The 24,763-nt window shown below is 46.4% G+C and overlaps 1 protein-coding gene across 1 annotated transcript; it reads right to left on the bottom strand.

The window, feature by feature from the left end:
* Window positions 1-19,635, bottom strand: ptpn3 (protein tyrosine phosphatase non-receptor type 3). Its single transcript, XM_017425051.3, has 27 exons — window positions 19,482-19,635; window positions 18,861-18,919; window positions 18,265-18,406; window positions 14,894-15,040; window positions 14,731-14,773; window positions 14,528-14,609; window positions 12,240-12,284; window positions 12,077-12,129; window positions 11,805-11,922; window positions 11,625-11,712; window positions 10,350-10,438; window positions 10,217-10,280; window positions 9,751-9,953; window positions 9,519-9,644; window positions 8,844-9,005; window positions 8,664-8,757; window positions 8,504-8,581; window positions 8,353-8,409; window positions 7,649-7,805; window positions 7,352-7,527; window positions 6,987-7,077; window positions 6,303-6,364; window positions 6,051-6,197; window positions 5,279-5,407; window positions 2,753-2,898; window positions 2,504-2,639; window positions 1-572 (listed from the first exon to the last, which is right to left on the bottom strand). The coding sequence occupies exons 3-27, from the start codon at window positions 18,331-18,333 to the stop codon at window positions 489-491; spliced, it is 2,646 nt and encodes an 881-aa protein (XP_017280540.1). The 5' UTR covers window positions 18,334-18,406; window positions 18,861-18,919; window positions 19,482-19,635; the 3' UTR covers window positions 1-488.
* Between the last annotated feature and the right edge of the window lie 5,128 nt (window positions 19,636-24,763).

Below are 24,763 nucleotides of genomic sequence, written 5' to 3'. Positions count from 1 at the left end.
GATAAATCAACGGGTTTATTTAGTGTGAATAATTTAAAACAGGTGAATTTTGGCGCGCCCCTTCGACCTGCAGGACCTACCAGTCGGAGATAAAAACTACAGGTTGCAGCCGTCTGTCTGACCGGGAGGCTTCAGTCTAAAAAGGCACGCGTAGCTCCACAGAAGGAGGCGTCGCTCCTCGGAGGAAATTAGCAGCTCACGTCAGTCTTTACGTCGGTCTCTATGGAGACCACATTCTCTAGAAGCTTAATGCACTTTAAGTAAAAACTAAGGCCACCTAGGTGTGATTTTCGTACTCGGAGCTGCGCAGAATCGCAGGCAGCTGCGCTCCGCTGGCTTTTTTTTTTTCTCATCCTCTCATTATCCTGTCCATGTTCCAGCGCCGTAAGCTTAATCCATCGTAGCTCTCGCCGTGGAAGTCCCCTCCTCCTCCTCCTCCATCCCGGCATCCGGTCCCCCGCCCGCCGTCCCGACGCCGCCGGTTTGGGTCACGGCGTTGTGGATTTTTTCCCCTGCTGCTGCTTCTCTCTGTAGACCCGCAGAACGGCCTCGCACACAAACTGGAACTGACACTGAAAAGGGCGGAGGAAGCACAAAACGCACCGTTAACTCCTGGAAAAACGAGGATTTGTTTCATTTTACCGTGAGGAGAAAATTGACACAAAAAAATAAAAAATAAATCGATAAATCTCATCAAAAACACACAGAACAACCGAATCCTTCAAACAAATCTGAAAGCTTGGTGCTTTTTATTTTAATGTAAATAAACATCTATTAATAACCTGTTTCTCTAGTTTGATGGAAGCTCTGAAGGACGTTAATAATTAAAGGGGATAGTTCAGATCTGCGGAAAGGTTACGAACAATCAATATCTCACCTGTTGTAGATAGCTCTTTGAACGACCTCAGTTTGGAGAAAAGAGCAGAAAAAAAAAAAAACTATTTCTCCGCACAGAGAAGAAACTAATCGTTCGTGACATTTCCACAGAGCCTCACTCCTAAAGATCCGACTTGTCATTTGAAGAAAAAAAATGAAATATCTGAGATGATCTGTTGGTGGAGTTTGTGTTTAGAGTGACTCTCAGCTACTACCAACACAGAGTTTCAGCTCTGCGTCTGTCAAATGACTGAGCTGCAGCCATTTTTGTGTCGGCTAAGGCTAATTATTGTGGCGGCCATCTTTAATTGAGTTTTAAATGTACATCAGATGGTTGGTTTGGAGTGTGTCAATGTGAGTGACTCCAAATTTGAGCCCAATATCTGTAAAATTGACGGACAAATTATGGCCATTTTTGTGTGTTTTTTTTAAGGTCAGTTGAGTGAGGCGGCCATCTTGAATTGACTCCAAAAGTTAACCAGTTGTAGACGTACCTCTAATTGTTATCTTTAGTTTCATTAAAAGTTATTCTGGTGACAGTCGGACACAAACTTGAGCAAAAATGTCGTTGTCCGCCTTCGCCTTTCGGCGGCGGGAGGTAATCACGTGGGGTCGGGTCAAATTTACCTTTTTTTGTGTGTTTACATTTTTTTGTTATAAACCTTTTTAGCTGATGACGGAGCAACAATCGGCCGTAAGTGGAAACGAGACGTTTTCAAGGTTAAAACCGACGACCGGACGACTCCATCTGGAGCAGAACGAGTGACGGCCTCTGAGCCGGCGCCGGATGAACCGATTTGTTCCGATCCATCTTTGACCCGTTTTCAAAAGATTTACGTAACCGGCGGGAAGCGTTTGGATCCAGGGCAGCGTGCCGTGATCCGAGCTGCAAAGACGAAACTGGACGACGGGATTTAAAAAATAAATAAATAAATAAAAAGATCCCTAATCTAAAACAGCATGTCCTCTGACTGTGCATGTTTTTATTACTAATACACAAACATGTGAGGAGGAGGAAGCGCTCCATCAGCACATCAGAAGATGAAGCCCCGGGGGCCCTTTCAAAATAAGGGCGATAGTGGCGGCAGCGGAGGAACAGGCTGCCATTTTCCCAGCGCGAGTAACATTTTCCCGTCCGTCCGCCGAGGCGCCGCGGAGCACGACCTGCAGCCGTCGGCCGCTCGGCCGGAGCTGCTCATCGTCAGCCGGCGCTCCGTAGAAGTGTGACTTAATGAGTCAGAGATGAAGATGACTTTCTCCTAAACTCAAAACGAGGCTTTCCACGGAGCGGTGTCAGAAAAAAAAACTGAGCATCAAACTCCCCGCAGGAGAGGAAAAGTGTGAAAACACGATGACATGTTTTCTTTACTCGCCCTTTCCTGGTAGAAGGAGCTTCGAAGAAACTCAAATGTTCTCCTCAGTTATTTTACCTCCTAATTTAATGTTTTCCACTGATGACAACTCCCCCATATTATACTAAAATTAGCACATTTTAACTTTAAGCCACAGCGTAATGGAAGATTACATTATAAGAGACGAATAAAAGCTCGCGGCGATCGTAACGCGGCGCGATGAAGAATTTAACGAGGCAGAGAGTGACGGCGTCAAACTTCCCGGCCCTCGGTACCGTGGTCTGAACCATCATGGCTCGCTGTTCTCGCAGACTCTTCACGATGTCCAGCGGGAAGACCGGCCGACCCTCGTCCACTAGATTCAGCGCCGTTTCCATGGTGATTAAAACGCCCGTCCGTCCGATGCCGGCACTGAAATTAGAGTGGGAAACAAACAAACAAAAAAAGAAGCACTGAGCTCGTTCGGGCAGGAGGTGGGAGAGAAAGTGCGAGTCGCCCGTGTTCAATTAAACCTCGAGTCATACCTGCAGTGCACCATCAACGCCTCGTCACCTTTCCTCCTCTCCCTCACTGAGGCGACGAAGAGCAGGAAGTCTGAGGGGTCGTCGGGTACGCCGTGGTCCGGCCACGCCACGTACTGCAGGTGTGTGACTGCGCGCTCCTCGCCCAGCTGAGCACACACACACACACACACACGTTCACACACAGCGAGATGATTAAAGTGTTGCGTAATCAGGATTTAATGTCAGAAACGTGTAACCTTTGGAAAATATCACCCTTATGAGACGCTGCCACGCCACAGGTGGACGATGTCCAGGACAGGAAAAAAAAAAAAAAAAAACATCCAGCGGGTGACGCTCAGATTAGGAAGGAGAGGGGAAAACATGGAGAGGAGTGGAAAAAACAAGAAAAGGCTCCGGGAGGAGAAAGGCTGACTCTGGAGTTTATAATGGGCATGTGGCCCGTGACTCTACACAGGGATTAATTCTCCCCGCCAGAGGAGCAGATGGACCCGCACAGCAGTGTCTGTACGTGTGTGTGTGTGTGCATTCATATCTCACGCCTCCCTGAGCGTAAATCTGCTTATTTACCTGTTCACCATGGAGGCCGATGTGGAAGGCAACACCTTTAATCTGATCATCTACTGCGATATGTTTCAACAGAAAACAAACAGACTAGGAAGAGGTTTTACAGCCCCACACACACACGGGGTGCAAAAATTAGCAAAACACACTAATGCCCATGCCCGCCCACACACACACACACACGTGCAGACTAAAACACCCACACGGAAGTGACTGTGTGCAGGCGGTGGTTAGTTTGCCAGGAGTGGCTGCAGCCTGCGGTGATCTTTGTTATGTGACATATGGCGTCGACGCGCTACACGCCGCTGCCGCGCACAAAGAGGAAAAGGCTCTGCGTTTGGCTGAGCTCGAAATTCACGGAGACACGAAAGCAGGTGGCAGGGATTTACAGTCAGGGCTGTAAATGTAAATGTAAATCTTATTGATTAATTGCCAAAAAATAAATAATAATAACCAAATAAAAACACTGCAGCTGCTCGGCGTTGCTGTTTAATTGATTGTTTGTCAATTATTGCTCAGTTATTAGCTTGACCTTTACACTGGGCAATAAAAACAGCTAGCGTCCATCATAGTTTCTCTGAATTACTCCGGTCTAGATTCAACAAAGGATCGTGATGCTTTTGGAGGCTCTAACCAAGATTTTGCACATTGGTATAACTCCTAAAAGGAGACACGCGCCTCAAACTGCGCTGCCGATTTATATATTTCCATGCCTAATAAAGAGGGCACAATAACATATGTCAAAAAAAGCCTAATAATCACTGGCTACTGACCAACAATTAGCTTAGATGCTACTTTAACATTGAAAACATCATATAAAAGCTAACACTGTTAGCATCGTGATTCTCACAAGGAACTTATACACAAATCAAACGCTTCAGTCATTCCTAAAGACAGTAAAAATTAAGAGAACTTCCGCTATTCTTTTCTTTTTTTTTTTTTGCAGACGAAGATTATCCAGGGTTCAGCGAAGAACAGGCGAAAAAGATGTGAAAACAAAAAGGTTTACAGATTAACGTTAATAAAAATCAATTTTTTTTGACGTTCGGAAATGAATTCAGCGTTTTCCCGTGTATTAACTGAGACAGATTTTACCTCCCGACCCTACTGCCAAGCAGAGGGCGCCACTTGGCGCTGATGCAGTTTGCCCATACTTATTTAATTAAATCATTACGAGGGCCCCCCTCTACAGAAACGCCACCTCAACACGATATCCTCAGTCCCTAATATCCCGTTTCAGCTGCAAAAAGGAACCTGGGGCGCCCCTCTGGAGCCAGGCCTGTGGGGGCGGCTCGAGCCTCGCCTCCTGGGGCTCTGCCTGGCTAAGCCCGAAAGAGTCAGAAGGCCACCTCGGCGCGAGGGAGCGTCCCCTGAGCGCGTCAACTCTTGCAGGCGTAAACTAGCTCTAGCTTGACACCTCCTCCTTTTGAAAGGTTTTCCAGACGGAGGAGACCCAGAGCTCACTGCAGGGGCTTTATGTATCCACTCAGGCCCGGGAACGCCTTGTGGTCCCCTCCAGGAGGGAGCCAGGGAGACGGATATCTGGGTTTTCCCTCCTGGACCTGTTTGGCTGCGTGACCCAACCACGGATAAGACGGACGGCTGATAACAACCGGGGCATAAAGCGCCCAAGACGAGCGACGGTCGCACACGTTCAGTGCGAAGTATTAGCGGTCTCCTGAGAGCTGGTGACATTTGGGAGAAAAAACCAAGAAAAGAGGAGCAATCTGTTGAACTGCTGCCTTCACAAAAAAAAGGGAAAGTATAATTCATCCTCTCTACCAGTGATGAGCGTCTAACAGTGATGCATCTACAATTAAACTAAAAATAGTGCCTAAAATCCTGTTTTTTTGGTGAATATGTAATACCAGACCAGGACAAAGCACTCACTTAAGGAAACAGACGTACAGAGTTGCCGAAAGAGTTGAAAATTAATTCATTGCCTACATAAGAATGCCACCATACCTGCGTGTGCTTCAGGGTGAACTGTCGCGTCACGTACGCCAAGTTGCACTCCTCCGAGTGACACTTCACCCTCAAGTCGCCGTAATCCTTCACTTCCGGTGGATGCGGCCAGTACTGGTGGCACTTGGTCTGCGGAGCGTGTGACATCACCGACATGTTGCGTTACTTCTGGCGTGAGTCATCGGTCAGAAAACAGTTTAGTCAGAAAAAAAAAAACGGCAGCTGAGCTCCGCTCTCGAGAAATCAAACTCATATTCAGCGGCGTGCTCTGATGCACAGGGCGGTCCGGGGCGAACAAAAGCAAATCATCAGGAGCAGGATGTGAGCCTATGAGTGTGTGAGAGAATGTTTGCACAGCAGGGATAAACTCTGGACACTTGATGAGCATCGGGGAAATGGTCAATTAATGAGAACATCTGGTTACCAAGCAACAGGCAAGCCGAGACAGAGACTCGTTCATTCAGAGACCTTTTTTTTTTACATCTCGCCGCCTCTGTGTGGATGAGAATTATTCATCTCACCGGCATCTGGTTTGCACATCACGTTTTCGCAGCGGAACCTCGTAATTACTCGCAACTGGGCCATCTGATCGCTGTTGTGTGCAAACATCGCCACTGGACCCTATAATTACTGTAATCATGTATCAAATTAGACACGACACAGCGTGCGATAGGCTGCCGGGCTCGCCAGGCTGCGGGAATCACCGCGTTATCGAACTCCCCATTTGTTCATCGAAAGCGCCGGTTGTTTAATGAGGAAAAGTGTGGCATACCCGTCCCCGCTCTGTTAGCGTGGTGAGCATGATGATGGTGTGAATCTGTTGCTCCCACACCGACTGCCAAAAGTGAGTGCAGGTCTGCGGCAGGGGGCCCTGAGCTGCGATGTAACGTAAACGTACGCCAGACCCCGAGGGCGCCACCTGAGAGACACACAGACGTAAAAAAAAAAAAAAAACAACACAAACAGGTTCAATTTTAACCGAAGCACAGACGGGGGGACAATTTCACACGAGCGATGTGTTCACCGTGACGTGGCTGGCGTTGATGTAGTCCTCCTGACCCCGCAGCACCACCCGGGTGGCGTCGTCTGAAAGGAGAGCAGGACGGCAGCTGGTGAGGGTCAGAGCGGAGCTGTCGGCGCGCCTCGGCTAATTAAATTTCATGACGAGCCGCTCCCAGGCCCGGATCAAGGTTTTGGAGGGGGGGGATAAAGGCAGCGCGGGGCTGAAGTTCGATGGAGGCCGGTGGGAGCGCCGGGAAGTGGCACGAAATGAAACAATTTTTTTTTTTTCCCCTAACGAAATTTCGAAGGGTGCCAAAACATCTCAAATATTTTTGATGTCTGAACTGTATAAGAAGTGTAAAGAAAACAGACATCAGAAGAAGTGTTAAAGCTGCTGTCGGTGGCTCATTATGGTCACCGTGGCAACCACACACACCTGTCTGTCACTCCCTGACTGCCAAGTTAATGAGAGAAATGGGCTTAAAAGGTAAGCCTGAAACAAGCAGCCCCGTGTGAATTTATTTACGTTTCTACAGTGTTTTATGTTGGAAATGTGACAAACTAAAGAGACCCTTCGCTTCCTGTTTTGATGGGAATATTTCGGACTAGCATTATTCCTGATGGCGCCACGTTTCGATGTATAATTTGCATGCTTTGTTCGTTTCTTTCGTGCTTTGTCTCGCCGGTCTTGACGAGGAGAACTTACAAGGTAGGACATCCCTGTATCGGTTCTTCTCCAGGTTCTCAGGAAGCCGTGCGCAGCTCAACAACAAATCGGGTTTCCTCCTGTATAAATTCTAGGAATTACAAGCATGCAAACACACACACAGACATGCAAGAAAACACACACACAGAAAGACACACACACACACACACACACATATAGGAAATGAAAAATTTGCAGGCCGGTCCCATCGAAGATCAGGGCCAACATCTGTCCGTGCAACAGGCTCGTTACGACTGTCCACAAACCGAACCTCGCTCATGAGCGGGACAAACAAACTCATTTATGTTTCGTTTTTACCTCCGGACATGCGCCTAGCAGTTAGCTTCAATTTGGATTGGAAATACCTCGAAATGGAAGCAGAGCGTGCCGGACTGTATCCCCCTCTCCAGCTGTTTCATCGACTCCTCCAAGGTGGCGACCCGCTCCGACTGACTGGGCGACGGGGGCTTGTTCTCCTGCAATTGGATGGAAAGTGTGAAGGCGGGAGGTAGCTGCAGCGAGGGTGCCGTCCGGCTCGAACCTGCGTTGTAAGGACAGTTCAAGGCTGTAATAAATATTCATTAAATAATAAAAGAAAAGAAAAAAAAAAGGACACATATTTGCATTTCTCGTCATTTCTTTTGCTCTTTTCTCCCGCTCACCTTTCCGTCTGACGAGCAGGGCCAGCTGTCGGGAGTGCGACTCGGTGCTGGCTCGTATGAACATGACGACCTGGTCGTGCGTGTGTTCGGAAATGTCTCGACCGTTGATGAGCACCAGCAGGTCGCCCATCTGGAGCCTGGGCTCAGACCGGCCAGCCTGCAAACAACGCAGAGTCATCGATGGACCTGAAACATTCACCTCACGAAAAGACGACTGCTGCAGCTAATTGACCACAGCTCAGCTCAGTCGGCTTCACAGACATTGAGCTGAAACTGGGCGTGGAGGTAGCCAAAGTCATCCCGACACATACGTCGAGCGCTAACGGATCATGTGAGATGTTTGTTTCAATCTTTGGCATTTACTGCTGCCGTCAACTCCGTCTGCTGGCAGATTATCTAAACAGCCACTAAACAGATTTGAAAGAAACCCTCAGAAAGTAATCACTGGACGTCCATCTACCTGATTAAAGATGGCCACTACAGCTGATCAACTTTAGCCAAGAAACAACGCCTACAACTCTGAGTTTTGTCGATATTGAGCTCAAACTTGACGTGGTTGCAGTTGAGAGTCACTCCCACCACATATTTTCAGAGTTGCACTCAGATCGTGCAAGATCCTTGTTTGTGAACGCCGTCCCGCAGGGCGGCACGACGGCATTACAACACAGCAACGTTTGTAACACAAGCTTAAGTCTTTTCCTTACCGGGGAGTCCGGTTTGACGTGAGAGATGGACAGAGGCATCTTCTGGTCCACTCCGCCCTGGGAGGAGTTCAGTCATTTTAGCCGGTGAGGAAAATGATAAAAACTCTTCATTAAGTCTGCACGTTTGGCGCGAAGGAGACGGAGGACTTACTTTCACGTTAAAGCCAAACTTGCCGTCCTGGTCCGGAGTGATGCATATCAGCATCAGATCGCCGTCGCCGAGAGCTCCCTGCGCAGAGATCCGGTTAAAAAAAAAAAGCTGAACGCACGGCAAGAGCGCGTCGAGGCGTTTACGAGGCGAGATAAAGTACCTTGTCGTAGTGAGGAGGGCTGTCGTCTTCGCCGATGCTGTCATCAGTTTGTAATAAAGACCCACCAGTTCCTTCGCTGTTAGAGCCAGAAATGCTGGAAAAAAGAGAGAATGATTCGTTGAAGTGGAAGTAGTGGTAAACATTAACACCGATAAACCAGAGCGCTCCGGTGACACCGACTAGTGAGGCGAGGCGTCTCCTTCGCTGTCCTTGTTGCTGCTCACGGACACTCTGTACGTGTAGAAGACGTCCTCCCCCTCCGACATGTCCTTCAGGTCCATGGCGAGCTCCACCGACGACGGTCGAGGTTTACAGATCCTGTGGCGCACTCGGGGACTCCGCCTGCAACAAGACGCAGGCACAAACCAAACGAATGCATGTCGCCCACCGCCACAGCTTTAGACTCAGCTCACCCTACGCCGAGGAGGGACTGAGTTACGGATGTGTTTCTTGATAAAGGGCTGGCTCTCATGAGTTGGAATCATTACTAAAATCTGTCCAATGAGTGATATTTTGCTAACAGCAGACAGTGGACTCTAAGAAATTTTAAGAAAAGATGTCGAGTCGTGTGCAGCGGTTGTGACTCTCGGCTACTACGGCATCAAGTTTTAGCTCAATATCTGTAAAACTGACTGGAGTTACAGATGTTTTTTGCGTTTGCTGATGTCAGTTAGCCGTGTCGGCCATCTTGACTCCAAAAGTTAATCAGTTGTAGATGTTCACACGGTGATTTCTTTCTGAGAGTTTCGATAAAAGCCACCCTTGGCGGTGGCGGGCGATAATAACAGAGCACGGCGCGTGTTCGAAGGAGTTTTAGTTTTGTTTTTAAACGTCTCGTGACGTCGGCAGCTGTACCAGTTGGGGGTGGACGGCGGCGACCTGGACGGCAGGCTCTTGGTCTCCAGATGCTCCGACGAAAGCGACCTGCGCGGGACGGGGTTCCACTCCATCCCTCCGAGGACGCGCTGGCAGACCGGACCGCTGCGAGCGGGAAACAAAACAAAACAAAAAAAAACAGAGGGAAAACGTTTGCAAAGTGCCAAGCCTCTGACTGAAGGAGGAACGAATCCACGACCCGGAAGCTCACGTCTCAGTTTTACTGTTCCCGAGGCCCAGGTGCTGCGTGATCAGCTTTTTGTAGGACTGAACCGTGCTGTTGTTGATTCTGGGGCTCCTGGCAGACCGGCTGGAGGAGAAGAAGGAGTGGTGCTCCACACAGGACTGCCACAGGTTCTTACAGGTCCTGGGACAAGGAAGGACGAAGGAGACTTCACAGTCCTGCGTCTCCCCCTGCAACGTACAGAGGCGAGAATCATCCAGGATCGCGCTGTTGTAGCTGGAAATAAACTCATTCTTTTCTCTTCTTTTCTTAAAATAAACAATTAATCGCTTAGAACCTCTGAGAAGAAAATGTGGCATCAATCTTAAAACCGCTGCTGCACGATGAGGAGAAATTAAACCCCCGTGTTGCACCGAGGAAATGGATTTATCGGCCGAGCGTGCAGAGCGAGCGAAAGCGAGGGCTGAACAATTAAGCAAGGAATGGGACTCACATGTTTACGCTTCAGGTGGATAAGGAAGCGCCTCTTCTTAAACGAGATCTTGACGATGTTCCCCCTGCGTGGGAGAAAACGAGCCGATGAGATGCGAGGGAGAAGCCCGCCGACGAGCGGCGCCGTTACTCACCAGGGGTAGAAATTGGAGCAAAGCAGATTGTAAAATATCGCCACGCCGCTCGAGGCCAAACCGACCATCTGAGGTACGTTGTTGGCATCCTGGAAGAAACAAACAAAAAAAAAAGTTGAGCCAAACTTTATTTGATTTAGCATAAACAAGAGGCTCACGTTACCAAGCAAGGTGTTAGAATTAAAACTTAGGCGTAGGTTTCTGTAAAAAGCAAATGAAGAATAACCATCTTACCTGTCGTGGAGAGCTCTTTGAACCACCTCAGTTTGGAGAAACAGAGTTTAAATGTGACCGGACTGACGAGCTAACGGCTAGTCCGGGTGGAGCTAAGACCAAAGTAAGACCAAGTAAAGTTTTCTGTAAATTCAGCCAGGACATGATCTGGAGTCTGTTCAAAGTTGTACATCTATTTGTTCACTCATACATAATGAAAGAATAAAGAATTATACAGTAGGGAGGCATCGATGCCATGTTTTTACAAAATACTGCTTTAAACAGTTTGGATCCAACTAATGCCCCTTTTACACGGACCCTTAAGGTCCCGGCGCTTTGCGAGCGTTCACATCTGCATTTTTTCAAGGTCGGCCCTGCTTCTTTGGTCCCTGCTTCGAAGTCGGGCTAGCCGGGCCGGCCCTGCTTCGTGGGCGGCGCAAGCTTAGCTCCTGTTCACTCATTGGTCGTGGGTGTGACCAGATGCAAGCATAAAGAGCGAAGGTAGGAATATAAACAACAGCGTTAGCTTACCCTGCAACGTTTATGCCGTCTGTCCCCCAGCTGAAGGCGCTGTAAAGCCTGAAATCTCCGGTGGATAACAGCTGTCCAAGGTTTAATAACTAGCATCGGCATGAAGCACTGATTCCTTTCAATTGGAGTCGTTTTAAGGCGACGAGACTCCATTTTGGTCCTGGCGCCGCCCGTTGTTCGTCCAGTTAGAATCAAACTCTGTTCCTCCGAGCCGAGGTCATCAAAGATCTACTGACAGGTAAGATATTAATGGTTCGAGGCCCTTCCATCGAACGCCACTTCAAAAGAGCCGAAGTTTGAGTGACCTGATGGGGGCTAGATGGGATTACTTTGTAGGGATTCATTTTCTGTATGTAATTCTATGTCTGTGTCAGATAAGCACTTCTTTGTATTCACAAACTGTATGCATAAAAGGAAAAAAAACTTAATAAAAAGACAGTGATTAAAAAAAAGATCCGAAGTTTGATTAGAAGAGGACAAATATTTCTTTCAGGCTTGGCTCAGTTTCATGAAAGGAAGAGCAAACATCACCGTGGCAGCATGCAGCTCCACGCCGTACAAATCCAGATTTCGTGCCGTGTTGAGAAAACACAGCTCTGCCTCGCTCTGCTTAAGCCCCCTAAAAAAACAAAACAAATCACAGAAATCCACACACAGCAGCAGGAGCTACCCAACAAAAAGGGTTAGGGAGAAATGAGCTATCTGAATTACTTGTGCTTCGGATAAAGATCTTCCACTTTAGACAGGAAGTCTTCGTCCTGTTTGGGGATGAAGTGGCGTTTTGAGAGGTAGCCGGGGTCTCGGGACGGGCAGTGATCCCCCATCTCCGCTGCGGGTGACGGAAAGAGACGCTGAGCATCCACGGGGAAAAACCCTCACGACAATGTACCCCGACAAGAGAGCGCCCTCCCAGGGGGGAATTACTCACGCAGTTATTATCGAATCATTAATCAACTTTTTTTTATTTATTTATTCAGACTTACACTGCACGGCGTAAGAAGCCAGCACCACGGCTGCGTCCAGCGGGCACTGCAACCTGCAATCAGACGGAGACGATTACACGCCTGCACGCGCCGCAGCGGAGGCAGATAATTAATGAGCGCGTGGGACCGGCCGGCCGGCGCAGTCCGAGGGCGCATTACTGACCGTCCCTCTCTGATGTCGCTCCGGATCTGGAGGAAGTACAGGTGCCTGCAGGGACAAACACAAAAGGGAACTTTACCTGCCCACACACGTTTTGTATATCATGCAAAAACAAACAACAAAAAAAAAAAAACCCTTCTCTGGTGTCAAACTACACTAATTTCCTCCCAGGAGCAGCTCGCCCGCCGAGCTTCTCAACCATTCAGTACAGTAATTAATGATCATTTTAAAGGATAACTTACTTATATTTTGGTTATTTAATAAGGAGAACTTCAAAAGAAATGGATTTGTGTGCAATTCTGTGCAGACATTTAAGGCAACCTGGCAATAATGAGCAAATATATAAATAAAGCTGACGTTTGATTGTTTCTGTGTATCTGATTAAAATTTCGTCTTTAAAACCCTTAAAGCGGCATTCGGTTTTTGTTTTTTTTTGTTTTTTAATTTGGTTTGTTTGTTTTGAGCCCCGTGAGATCCCAGCTTTCCAGCTCCAAGTTCTCACGCATTAATCATCGTTTCAGGACCATCGAGTGTGCACGGTTGCTGCTAGTCCAGACAAGATGATGCTAATTTATGGTTTTATGAAGACCTTCGGTCCTCAAACCCTGCGCCAACAATCATCCATCATGAGGTTCCTCTGAGCAGCTGCCCGACGCCCGGAACATTAACAAAGTTACTAAATCATACGCACTTTCATGGTGCCCATTCACTTCAGTGGTAATGCAATTAAAGGGAAGATAAATAAAGTGAAAACTTGAGATCTTAAAGACTTTTTAAAATCAGAGAACTGCTTATAGAAAATCCAACCTGAATTTCTGATATATACATTTATATTAAAATAAAAAACCCTTATAAGATCCACACTATTTTGACGGATGCTCTGTAGTGTGCAAATGTGCCATTTGTTAGAGAAGGAAGTAAAATTAAAAAATTGGTGGCAGAACTTCATTAAAAGCACCCGGAAAACATGTTAGGAAAATAAAACCTGCTTAAAGAGAAGGTTAAAGGGATAGTCTGGTGATTTTTGAGTTGCCGTTTTGTCAGATAGTACCTTATCAGAGCAAAGAGTATGAAAAAGGCAGAAGTTTTTTGTTTTTTTTTAATCTAGGCTAACAGCTATAGCCAAACGAGGGGCTGTTTTATACCAGTGTTCAGGCGTATAAACTAACGCACCTGTTTTCATGACGTTTCCTTCCGCTCGTCGCCATTTTCTCAACCGAACAATGTCCGAGTTGCTCACGACAAACGGTAGACGCTCTTTTACGCCCGTGCGACAGTTCTGAGAAGGAGCAGTTCAATTAGCCCGAGAAACGATACGAAACGGACCCTCGTTTGGCGAGCCGTTAGCCTCGCCTGGATGAGGACTTACGGCCTTTTTTTTCTAAACTCCATGTCTGTCGCTGATGTTATAAAAGGTACCAACGACTGTTAACGACAGAACATCACTTCAAAAATCACCAGACTATCCCTTTAAACGTAGCCCTAAGAATCCTATGATCTTAAAAAGGGATAGTTCAAATGTTTCTGCTGATTAGTCCGACAGAACTAATCAAGACTAGCCTTTAGCTCGTCAGCTGATTTACTACCGAACTGAGAGCCACCGTATCTGAAACAAGTAAGATATTTACTGTTCGAACCTTTTCCACAGAACCCCAGTTTAGACAGGTTGAATCTAATCTGAACTTTCGTGCTGGCATCTTCAAAGCTTTGGGGAAGGAGCTTTGTTCATCACAGACGACCGGGACAAAAAGCTTTGTTTATTTTTACTCAAAGAATCGGCAAAAAATCTCTTTAAGCCTTTCGTCCCTGGGCCTGTTTTTGAGAAATATGCTCGAGGGTAACATGCCCCCGGCACAGGGGGCCGCAAGTAATGTAGGAGCTAAACAAAAACTGAAAGTTTCAGCCTGATTTAAAAACTTATACAAGCTGAGATGCAAAAGAAGGAGCACAAACTGGGCTTTAAACATTCCAGAAACGGGCCACACGAAAAATAATACTTTCTGAAATTCTAATTTCCTTCCGCTCGATTCTTTAGCCACAGTGACAGAACCCTGGACGAAGGTCAGCAAAAGCTCTGGCCTCGATTTTTTTTTTTTTTTTTGATAAATATCAGCGCTTTTGTATCATCGAAACGATCATTTCTACGCCGCTCCTCACATCTAAACCAAAATTCAGCTCCAGTGGCTCCATCGGTTCCCGCGACTTTGATTTTATTTTCGTTCCTGACCGTCTGAAACGCGTCACTTCTAAATCAGTTCAGAGCGTCACATCAGAAGAGTCCACGGACCAACCTGGTCTGCTCATGCTGCAGAGAGTTGGGCTCAGATATGAAGAATCGCACCCTGAAGTTCAGATAAAAGGGAGACACGAGACCTGCAGAGAAATGCATGTCAGAAAAAAAATCCTCTCCGCATCTAGAATCGCAGCACGACTGCCTTCTGTTACGATCAATTTACAGCTACGCGTTTAAACACTTTTAAATCTGAGGAGATACCTTTTATCTGCTTCTTCAAGGGCTTCTCGGGCTCCAGCCATCTCTAAACAAAAAGACATTCATTAAGGAAAACAGCCATCCTGAGCTAAAACACAAACATTTACGTCATCAGCCCGACGCGAGGCGTCACTACGATCTCAGCAGATGAACAGAGTGAGCTCACGGGAGAGAGCGTGTTGGCCGAGCTGGAGGCGGCGGCGGTGCTGCCGGCGGCGGTGGACTCTTTGATCTGCAGGCTGAAGAGCTGCCTCTCCTGCAGGTCCAGGTGGTCGAATACCAGCTCCAACAGAACCCTGCCTTGATCCTGCTTCTGAAAGACGGGACAACAAAAAACACGCTCTCACAGACCGGCCAAAACTTCACGGCCTGCGCGAGCTGGAAAACAAGACTGCGCCGACTGTCCAACTGATTAAAACAGAGATAAATAAATAAATGTCACGTCGACAAAGCTGAGATAAAAACAGGAGAAGAAATCACTTTTTTCCTTTTTTTCAACCAAGGGTGGCCAATCCTAGTCCTTCAGGGCCACCATCCTGCAGGTTTTCCTTGTTTCCCTGCTCCAACACACCTGATTCAGTGGTTAAATCACCTCTTCATGTTCTGCAGAAGCCTGTTAATCACCCATTGATTCAAATCAGGTGCGTTGGAGCAGAGGAACAAGTAAAACATGCAGGATGGTGGCCCTCGAGGACCAGGATTGGCCACCCCTGTTTTAAACAGTCGAGAATCCCCACACACTGGTTGCCCCGTGGCTCATTACGGTCACCACGGTAACCACACACTTACATCGCCCGCTCCTTGACAGCAAGAGGCGGAAGCAGCCTGAAAAGTAAGCCTCAAACAAGCAGCTGCTGTGTAAAAATGTAAAACATTGATGACCCGTGAGCAGCGGAGGAGTCTAACGGTCGCACTCGTGGATCTTTGTGTTTCTACGGACGATAAGACGAGTTAAAAAGACACCCCTCGCTGCCAGCGCTGGAGAGCGCATTTAGAGCCGTCCGGCTGCGAACTCTCTGCACCCCGAGGGGATCTGAGAGAAAACTGCAAGGATTTGATGTATAAATAGTGAAATGGAGCAAAAAGAAAATGTTGTTTGAAAAATATTTAAACAGAAATAAAAAAATTAGCTCGAAAGTTAGCGTGACGTCAACTGTCAGCTGAAGAAACTGTGGGAAAAAAAAAGATAAAACTTAAAACTTAAACTGTGTTGTTTTTATTTTTTGCAAATTTTGTCCACGTCATCAAACAAACCGCTTCCAAAAGTCACAGCTCCCCATAGGACCGCCTGGTTTGGTGTATAATTAGATCTTCTTTTTTATTTTTATGTTTTCAAAGCTGCGGGCCGTGAAAACACACCCAGATTGTGGCAACATTTGGTAATAAGGGCGCTTCGCCGAATCACCCTTAAATTCAGCAGAACTCCGCGTCCTCAAACTGCAGGTTTATCTATGAGTCAGATTAGTTTTTATTTATTTAACCTTTTTTTTTTTTTTTTTAACCAGGAAGGTCCCTGGTCAAGGTGGCAGCGTAAACGGAAACCAAGAACAATCGTGTGATGCCAACATCGTTGGCTCAGCTGACCTCCACCACGCCGCTGCCATCGGAGAGATGCCACGGTGCGCCGAACACCATTCGTGTTTCGCTTCTAAGAGCCAAAGTTTAAAAAAAAAAAAGACCCCCAGCTTACAGGACGGTCTGACTCTTTGGGCGTTAAACATAAAAAGGAATAAAAGATGACTCGCTGCAATTTATAGACCAGTGGTCTCCAATTCTGGTCCTGGAGGGCCACCATCCTGCATGTTTTACTTGTTCCTCTGCTCCAACACACCTGATTTGAATCAATGGGTGATTAACAGGCTTCTGCAGAACATGAAGAGGTGATTTAACCATCGGAACAACCATCTTTGTTGTCTGCAAGTTTGACGTTTCTCTGTCCTTGTCATTTCTCGCCAGCCGCTTTAGATTTGTCGAGGCTCACGGTCTTTTTTTGTTTTTTTTTTTGGTTGATTTTTTTAAGCAGATTCTTACATAAATACAGTCAAACTGACGAGAGGCGCGCAGACCTGATCTCGGCCACTTCCTCGCACCTTTTGTTGAGGCTCGTGGCGACAGAAAGACGCCGATTTAAGGACCTCGCATGATGACTGATTAAGTGTGACGCGTCACTGCCTGGAAAATAAACGGAAAACAAATCCACGATTTCCAAACGTCCGTGAGCAGGAAAAATGGACGTGTTTTCATCGTTGCCTGCCCGTTTGTCCCTGTCTGTTACCAAAGTATCTCATGAACCACTGGACAGATTTTAATGAAACTTTCAGGGAATAATCCCTGGATGTCCATCTATGGCTGATCAACCTTTGGAGACGACCAAATTCAAGATGGCCGCCACGGCCAACTGACCTTAAAAAACCCCAAAATTGCCATAATCCAGTAGATTTGACAGATATTGAGCTAAAATTTGGTATGATTGTAGCTGAAAGGGAGTTACAGCACATACTCTGAGCGACACTCAACATACAAGATATTTGCTTAAAAACTTGAGCACTGACTGTGAGGAGTTACGCCTGTTCGTCTGTTAGCAAAATATCTCATTAACCGGTGGATGGAGTCTAATGAAACTTCCAGAAAGTAATCATCAGACGAACGTCCCCAACTGGTTGAACTTCGGGCATGTTCGGCTAAAATCTGACGCGGTAGGAGCCGAGAGTCGTTCACAACATGTCGCCGTTTTCGAAGCGACGCCGGAACGGCTACAGCGGAGGACGACAGGAGTGTAAAACTGTTGCATGAAAGGCGGCGGGCGACAAGCATTCCTGCGAGGACCGGCGAGCCTTCAGGGTCTCTCTGTCTCTGAAAAGAGAACCCTCGGCTCATCTGCATCCTCTGCTCGTCTTTCGTCCCACGTCTTTATTGTTTAACGCGAGCTGCGGCGAACGCTGCGTCCTTGCAGCAGAGAGCCCGTACCTTTTTATCATCCTGTGTGTGTGTGTGTGTGTGTGTGTGTGGGGTGACAAAATCCTCTACAAACTGGCATTCTTGCAAAAATGTTTAATTTAAAACCTATTTTATCTGAATAAAAACAAATATAGCATACTGAAGGGTTTATATTGGTGTCCTCGCACGTTGCAACCACACCACTTCCCTATAGTTTAAGCAAAAAATGATGCAGAGGCGCCGTTTTGTTTTAGTTTTAAAAGAAGCAGAATTGAGGATATCTCGGTGGCGTGTGTGTGTGTGTGTGTGCTGAGTCTGACAGGACGCGCTGATGTTAAGGGCTTGCCGAGTGCGAGGCGCATCTGTAAGCTGCAGGAGGAGAGCGTGACCTTCAGACACGATGGAGATGCTGCTGAGCGAGAGATCAGACGAGGGGGGGGAGGAACAAAAAAATAAAAAGGAGGAAAAGACAGATTGTGGAAAGACACCACGATCATTAGCAGAGCTGAGGAGGAGGCAGGAGCAACATATAATCTGCTCGAACCCAGGGGAGGGTTCTCTGTGTGTGTGTGTGTGTGTTTACGCGTGATTTTTACATACGCTGACTCTGAAGGTCTCGACGTTGCCGTCCAGCAGCTGAACGAGGCAGAGCAGGTCCGGTTTTGGCATGTCTGTTACCACGGCAACTCTGCCTCCCTCTCAAGACAAACACCCTTCCCTCAGCTCATCACTGAGAGGGGACCTGGACACACACACACACAACCACAGAACAGTGTCAGATGTTTTCATGCCGTCGTCCTCCAATAAAAAGCGCCTCCCCCAGGATGACACCGCGCGGTCAGTAACACACGATAGCTGGATGGAGCATGGGCCCGAAGTGAGTAATGCACCGTGAATGCGAAGGAGTGACTCTATGTGTGTGTGTGTGTGTGTGTGTGTTTGTGTAATCTGGTATTATTTGGCCTGGGTCTGAACATGTCCCTTCTCTCTCCCTGCTGCTCTTCTCCTTCTGCATCAAAAAAAAAAAAAGGCAGCTGAATGATAAGAATGTTAAACATTTTCAGAGTCGAAACACGCCCCGTCCTCCTCGCCGTGCTGGAGGCGGGCCGCGCCGCTTACCTCGACGCCAGCCCCTCAGAACCTCACGGCCAGGAGGAAGCATGTATATGCATGTGTATGTGTGTGTGTGTGCGTACATGTGTTTGTCTTGAATTTCCAGGAGAGTGGATCTGGTCAGCCTCTTCTCTCAGAGTTTCTGAAAACACACACACACACAGAGTTAATGTTTGAACACAGTGACACACTCTGAATATATTAAAAACTGTTGCATGGCTGGTTTTCCAGAATAACTCCCCTCACAGGCAGGCTTTTAACGAGCACTCACAAGTTAATGCCACATTACAGGAAGGAGGGAACTTTTTCCTGACTGGGAACTTCATTTTAAGGCAACAAAACACAAACCCTCCACTTCTCATCACCTGAACCGGGTCCAACCATGAGGTCCACGGGACACTCAGGTGTCCCTGCTCGGTGTGAGTGAGTGAACTGGGCCCAGGCTGGATGAGGGCTCGGTTCGGACCTGGTTGTACTTTGAGCCGCGCCAGGAACCAGGAACCTGCTGACAGCCTGAACTGTTTTTTTTTTTTTTTTCCTCCTCTCAGGAGCTACACCCAAAAGAGAGGACGGAGGACTTTTTCCTCCAACCACGGCACTCCTCGAAACACAACAACAAGTTGGCGGCTTCTAAAAAGAGTTGTTTCTTGTTGTCGTTTTTTTTCTCTTTTAGAGGAAAAAAACAACAAAAAGGCGACACTGACCTCGGTGGTCCCACTTCGCAGACGGGTCACGTCCCTCGGTGTCTGCCGCGGGGGGAGCAGTAGCTTCGTTCCGCGGTGGGAGACGCCAGGTACGGTTAAGGTAAATATCCGGGACAAGCTTCACGTCCCGCGGCGAGGCCACGCCCCCCTCCTCCTCCTTCGGCCGCACGCGCGCGCGCGCGCTCCCGCCTGGACGCGCGCTCCCGTCCGAGGCGGTTCGAAAAAAATGATTTTTTCGCTGTTTTTATTTTCATTTTTAATGTGTTTCCGCATGTTTTTTTAAAGACATTCGTACAGCAGAACGTTCAGCTCGTTCAGGAGACGAAGGCCATGAAGTTTTAGCTTTTTTTTAAAAAAAAATATTTAACTTTATTGACACATTTTCCCCCCACAGAAAGACACTGAGACACTGTCATATTTTAAATCTGCTTTAACATGTTTGCCCCGTTTTGTCTACTTTTAGTTTTTAGCTACAGGCTAACATTGAGCCTTACATTGAGCTTTTAGCTATCATTCTGCTACTTGTAGGCTTTAGCCAACTTTAAGCTTTTAGTTGGCATTTTGATACTTTCAGCTAGTCTTTTAAAACTTTTACCTTTTAGTTGGCCAACCTTTTGTTGCTTCAGCTTGTGGTTTGCTACTTTTAAATAGCCTTTTGCTACTTTTAGATACCATTTTGCTACTTGTACATTTTAACTAGCCTTTTGCTATTTTTAGCTAGACCTTTACAACCTTTAGCTTTAAGCTAGCATTTTGATACTTTCAGCCTTTAGCTAACCTTTTGCTACTTTTAGTTTCTAGCCCTCCTTTTGATTCTTTCAGGAAGTCCTTTGCTACTTTTAGCTTTAAGATAACCTTTAGCAGCACCCATGAAAAGTTTGCCAAATCTTTGGCTCATTCTGCTGGTTTGGAGCTTCTAGTCCCCCAGGTGAGGAACCAGGGTCAATCCCATATCCCCGCAGTCTGGGACCGAACTCTGTCCTCCAAGATGGCAGCGCTCGCCCCCCCACAGAGCGGGGTTTATCGGAGGCTTTGGGAGCGGAGAGGACGGATGGGCCCCGCCTGCAGTCCTGAACACCTGAGGGAGCGGCTCGAGCCAGGTGTTCGTTCCCGAGCGACCGACACAACCGTGCTGGTTGACCTGAGACAGATGCTGGTTGGAGAACGGGAATGCCGTCCCACGGCCGGGTGTGTGAGGAGGAGGAGGAGGCTGCCAGGCTGTTGTGGCTGTGTGTGGTTCTTCCGCATGCTACTGCGGCCCTGTGTTTGTTAAATGAGTGAATTGGTAAATCGTCTCGTTTCTTCAGACTTGAGTCATAAACAACCAAACAAGAGTCAAGCCGTTTGGCAGAGAAGATTTGGCAACTTTTTCATGGGTGCTGCTCGACCCACAGATACATTTTCCTAACAAACGTGGCTCCATTTTAGAAGATTAAACAGATTTAATGCCAAGAAGCGACAACAAAGAAATCCTCAACCAAAACACAAATTTCCTTACTTTTTGTCCCGAGTTTGCTTGAGAATCAGGTGTGGATTGTAAACTTATTTAAGGCAAAACCAATTTATGACAGAAAATGCTTAAACCCACAGTTTAGATGATCAGACATTCACTAAGATGCTGCTACTGTTATTTCAGCAAGCAGGTGAAATTGTTTTGTCTGGAAAAAAATTAGGAAAAACCTGGTATTCTTCAAATTCCTTAAAATTGACCTGTTATATGTTTATAATTAAGAAGATGTCTTAAACTTTGAATCACAAAGTGCAAAAAGTGTTGTTTGTTTACTCCAATGCTGAACTGATGCCATTTACATGAAGGTAACTCACTGACAATGTGCCAGGATCAACCTTGAAATGTACACTTACAAAAAAAATAAATAAATAAAATCTGTTCCTCATAAAATCCCCAGGCTTGTTGTCGCCATCTACAGGACGCCCGGAGTACTGCTGCTGTGTCATGCTTGTTTAATATTAAATGATCATTACTTCCCTATTTGAAGCAGATACTCATGCTGAAACAAAAACTGATCTGAAACACTCTGAGAGTTATTCCCCACAGCAGCAGATTGTTTGGATGCAAAAACTTGATTTAATCTGTCATGAGGTCCAGCAAAGCTTATGATCAGATTAAGTCGTGACACAGAAACTCTGACCTGAAACAGAAACTTTCTTGCTTCTGAGTTTTGTTTTTTTGACATGGTTCCTCATGAGAAGTCATCTAACATCTAAAGCAACAAAATAAAACAAAACACTCCATGAATATCTCAGTGTTTGCAAAAGAAAACTGATAAATTTTCCTCCACAAAAAAGAAAAAAAAGAGAGAGATTTTCACAGTTTCTAGTTGTGCAAACGCGCAAAAATGAGGCGAGCGATTAGGCAGGGAAGTCTCACATCGGTCGCTGGAGAAGTTAAGCCTGATTTCAAACCCTGGATGGACAGCTGCAACAACAAGGGTGGGGTTCACCACAGAGCTCACACACCTCATACCTGCGAACAAAAAGGTCAAAAGGACGGAAGCAATTATTTAGGCAATTGACAACTGCGACCATAAGAAGGTCAACAAGAATAAACAAGAAAGTCCAGAAAACAACAAATTACATCGATCTATACCTTCATATCTTTCATCAGATGACAAAACCTTAGATTTGGTTGGTTTAGTCTTACTTTTGTGTTTGTTTTCTTGTCTGATTTTAAGAAAAAATCCTGTTTTTGCATCTTTAGATGCCTGGACGTGTGTCCAGATTTCCCATACTTCTCGTGTTGAAGGCAGACATCAGATCTCTGCAGCTTGGAGGGTTTTGTTGTCCGTATCTGTTAGACTTTCCCTCACTTTGAGGTCCTTTCTTTCCCCCATTAGTTTGTGTTTGGATGACATTAGTAATGCAAAGATTTCTGACAATCTTCAGAGACTGTGTGTTGTTACTGAGGAGTTCCCGAGGCCCTCGCAGAAGCAGCAGAAGCTCGTCAAGCCGTTTACCAAAGAGCCTCGTCAGCTGTTGCATTACATACGAGCCGTTGTTTTGCTTGCACGCCGTTTCAGACGTTGCGAAATGTCTTGCAGACTGTCCGAGCTGACACAGAGGTCCAGATTGCCTCTGATGACCTGACTGTAAAAGTTAAAGCACTTGGTGTTTTGTTGTTTTATTCAGAGCGTGGCAGAAGGTTCACTTCAGCTAAGTCTTTTATGAATGTATGTAGCAGAACCATACCTTCATACGACTGCTGCTGCATGCATGTCCTGTTGTTTTTTAATTATTATCTCGTCACTCTTTTTCACACGGACACAACCAAAACACGTCGAAATGAGAAACCTACTGACTGGGAGTCGCAGGTGAGTCGCTAATTATGTGTTTTCACTTTTGTTCTAAAAACCTTTGGGCGTTACTTTCGCTAACAATCTGTCCAAATCTACATTTACTCATAAAAAGTGGTTTCACTCGACAACTCAAAGACAAAGTTCGAAGGTTTGTATAGTGTTGCTATGACTCTGAGATGGGTTCAAAAGTTGTTTAATCAAAGTTATTATTTGCAGGTTTTTATGTAGATTTAATAGTCTCTGTCTCTTAAAACCCTTGGCTGCTTTACTTTCTTATGGCAGGTTGTTAAGAAATGTTTTGAGCTTTAGTGTATATATTTTATTTAGCTTTATTTAGTCTTGCCAAAGGTAAATAATATTAATGTTTTTGGTCCTCCGTGTTCATTAGTTTGTTGTGAAGCATTCCTTTCTGTCATAAGACGGCGGGCGACATGCATCCCTCCGAGGATTGCTGGCTGGGTTCGTCCTCCCGTCCTCTCGGGCAGGACTGCTGACGGAGGACTGAGCTGTGTGTAGTCCTTGTGTTCAGAGTCATCTGCTGCATTCTGAGGTAAAAAAAAAAAAAAACAAACAGCGTGGGACTCGGTCAGACCAGCAGGGACTGGTTCGGAGGGACACAGAGTCTAACAGAAGGACCCCTCCGTCGCCCCCTCCTGTTTCTGACAGAGGATCAGCTTTCTGCAGCAGGAAACCAAGACACCTCGTTTCTCTGGACCCTGTGTGTGTCTCTCCAAATTTAGACCCCAGAGACACATGGACACATGTCAGGAACCTGCACTCCGTGTCCCCGGTCTCTGATATGCATCACTTTGTTCTCACTTGACGGAGACAATAACTCATCAGTTCGTTCTCTGCTCTTTTTTGTTGTTGTTGTTGTTTTTACACCCAGTTTTATCGCAGGCCTCTAAACGCCTCAGACGTCTGTTTCTCCTCTCTGTCTCACTCAAGAATTTGTTTACCACCAGCAGAGCGCCGGGCCCTTCCTTGTTCTTTTCCATTCGTTACATAACATCTCGCCGGCGTTAGAGCCCCCAGCTCTCAGCGGAGAGCTCCAAAAATGTCACCGGGTAAGTACCTGTACCTCCCGAGACAGACGACCAGCCTCTGCAGGGAGACCCAGAGAAGGTGGCCGAGGTCGTTACGTGGCGGGTTCAGTAGCTGCGTGCTTGTTAGAGTCAAAGAACCATCACGCTGAATGGTTACAAGGGATGAAGGAATAAACCCAGATCTCAAAGAGGCTGTTTTTGTTCGGTCACCACAGTCCCTCACTCCTGCAGAGTAAGTCCTCGAAACAAAACAATGATCCACGTCTGCTCACTTACCCTGAACCCTTAAAAAGTCTCGCTTCTTGTTCACTTTGGACTGCGGCTTTTCAGCTTTGCACTTTTGAGCAAAACTCTAAAGTATTTCAGGGCACTGAGGTGCCAATCGGTCTAAAAGATTTGGCATTTTCAAGCACAAACAGTACTGTGCAAAAGTTTTAGGCCTGGCGTTCATTTCTTTACGTTTTACTTCACTTTCTTATACTCTTTTAAAAGTCCCTTTAATCAATAGTTTCCAGATTTTCCAAAAGTCTTTCAAAGTGTTTCTCTGGACTTTGGATGTTTATTTTTACGCAGTATTTTTCTTCAGTTCCTGTACCTGAGCATGAGAAGTGGAGAATGAAAGAAGAACCTTAAGGTCTGAAAAAGAAACCCTCTACGGCAAGTGAACAGCATCTAAACGTCACGTCTTTCAGGAAGGAAGGAGCTGACATCATGCTTCAAGTGTTCATCCACTGTTGGTCAATTTTTCAGCCAGTAGCTCTTTGGGAATCACCTTTTTGGGCCTAAAATGTTGTTTTAAGTACATCAAACTGTTTTATCTTTGGTTTCTTACCAGCTGCTGGTAAAAAAATCACATCTAAAGATCCGTTTACATATCACTTTATTGCTAAGTTGTCTGTTCAATACAACACTGGTTCATCCT

This window comes from Kryptolebias marmoratus, linkage group LG16 (genome assembly GCF_001649575.2).
Source record: "Kryptolebias marmoratus isolate JLee-2015 linkage group LG16, ASM164957v2, whole genome shotgun sequence".
In the NCBI taxonomy this organism is placed as follows: domain Eukaryota; kingdom Metazoa; phylum Chordata; class Actinopteri; order Cyprinodontiformes; family Rivulidae; genus Kryptolebias; species Kryptolebias marmoratus.
Note: the sequence above shows the minus strand (reverse complement) of the source record. Positions and strands in the feature narration are given on the sequence as shown.

Bases quoted from the DNA above. Each gene is read 5' to 3' on its own strand.
- ptpn3 (XM_017425051.3), bottom strand. From the start codon at position 18,333: ATGCCAAAACCGGACCTGCTCTGCCTCGTTCAGCTGCTGGACGGCAAC. The intron at 14,610-14,730 runs GTATCTCCTCAG...ATTTCTCTGCAG, and splicing joins CTTGAAGAAGCAGATAAAAG to GTCTCGTGTCTCCCTTTTAT. The intron at 5,408-6,050 runs GTATGCCACACT...CACGCTCCGCAG, and splicing joins CGCTAACAGAGCGGGGACGG to ACCAAGTGCCACCAGTACTG.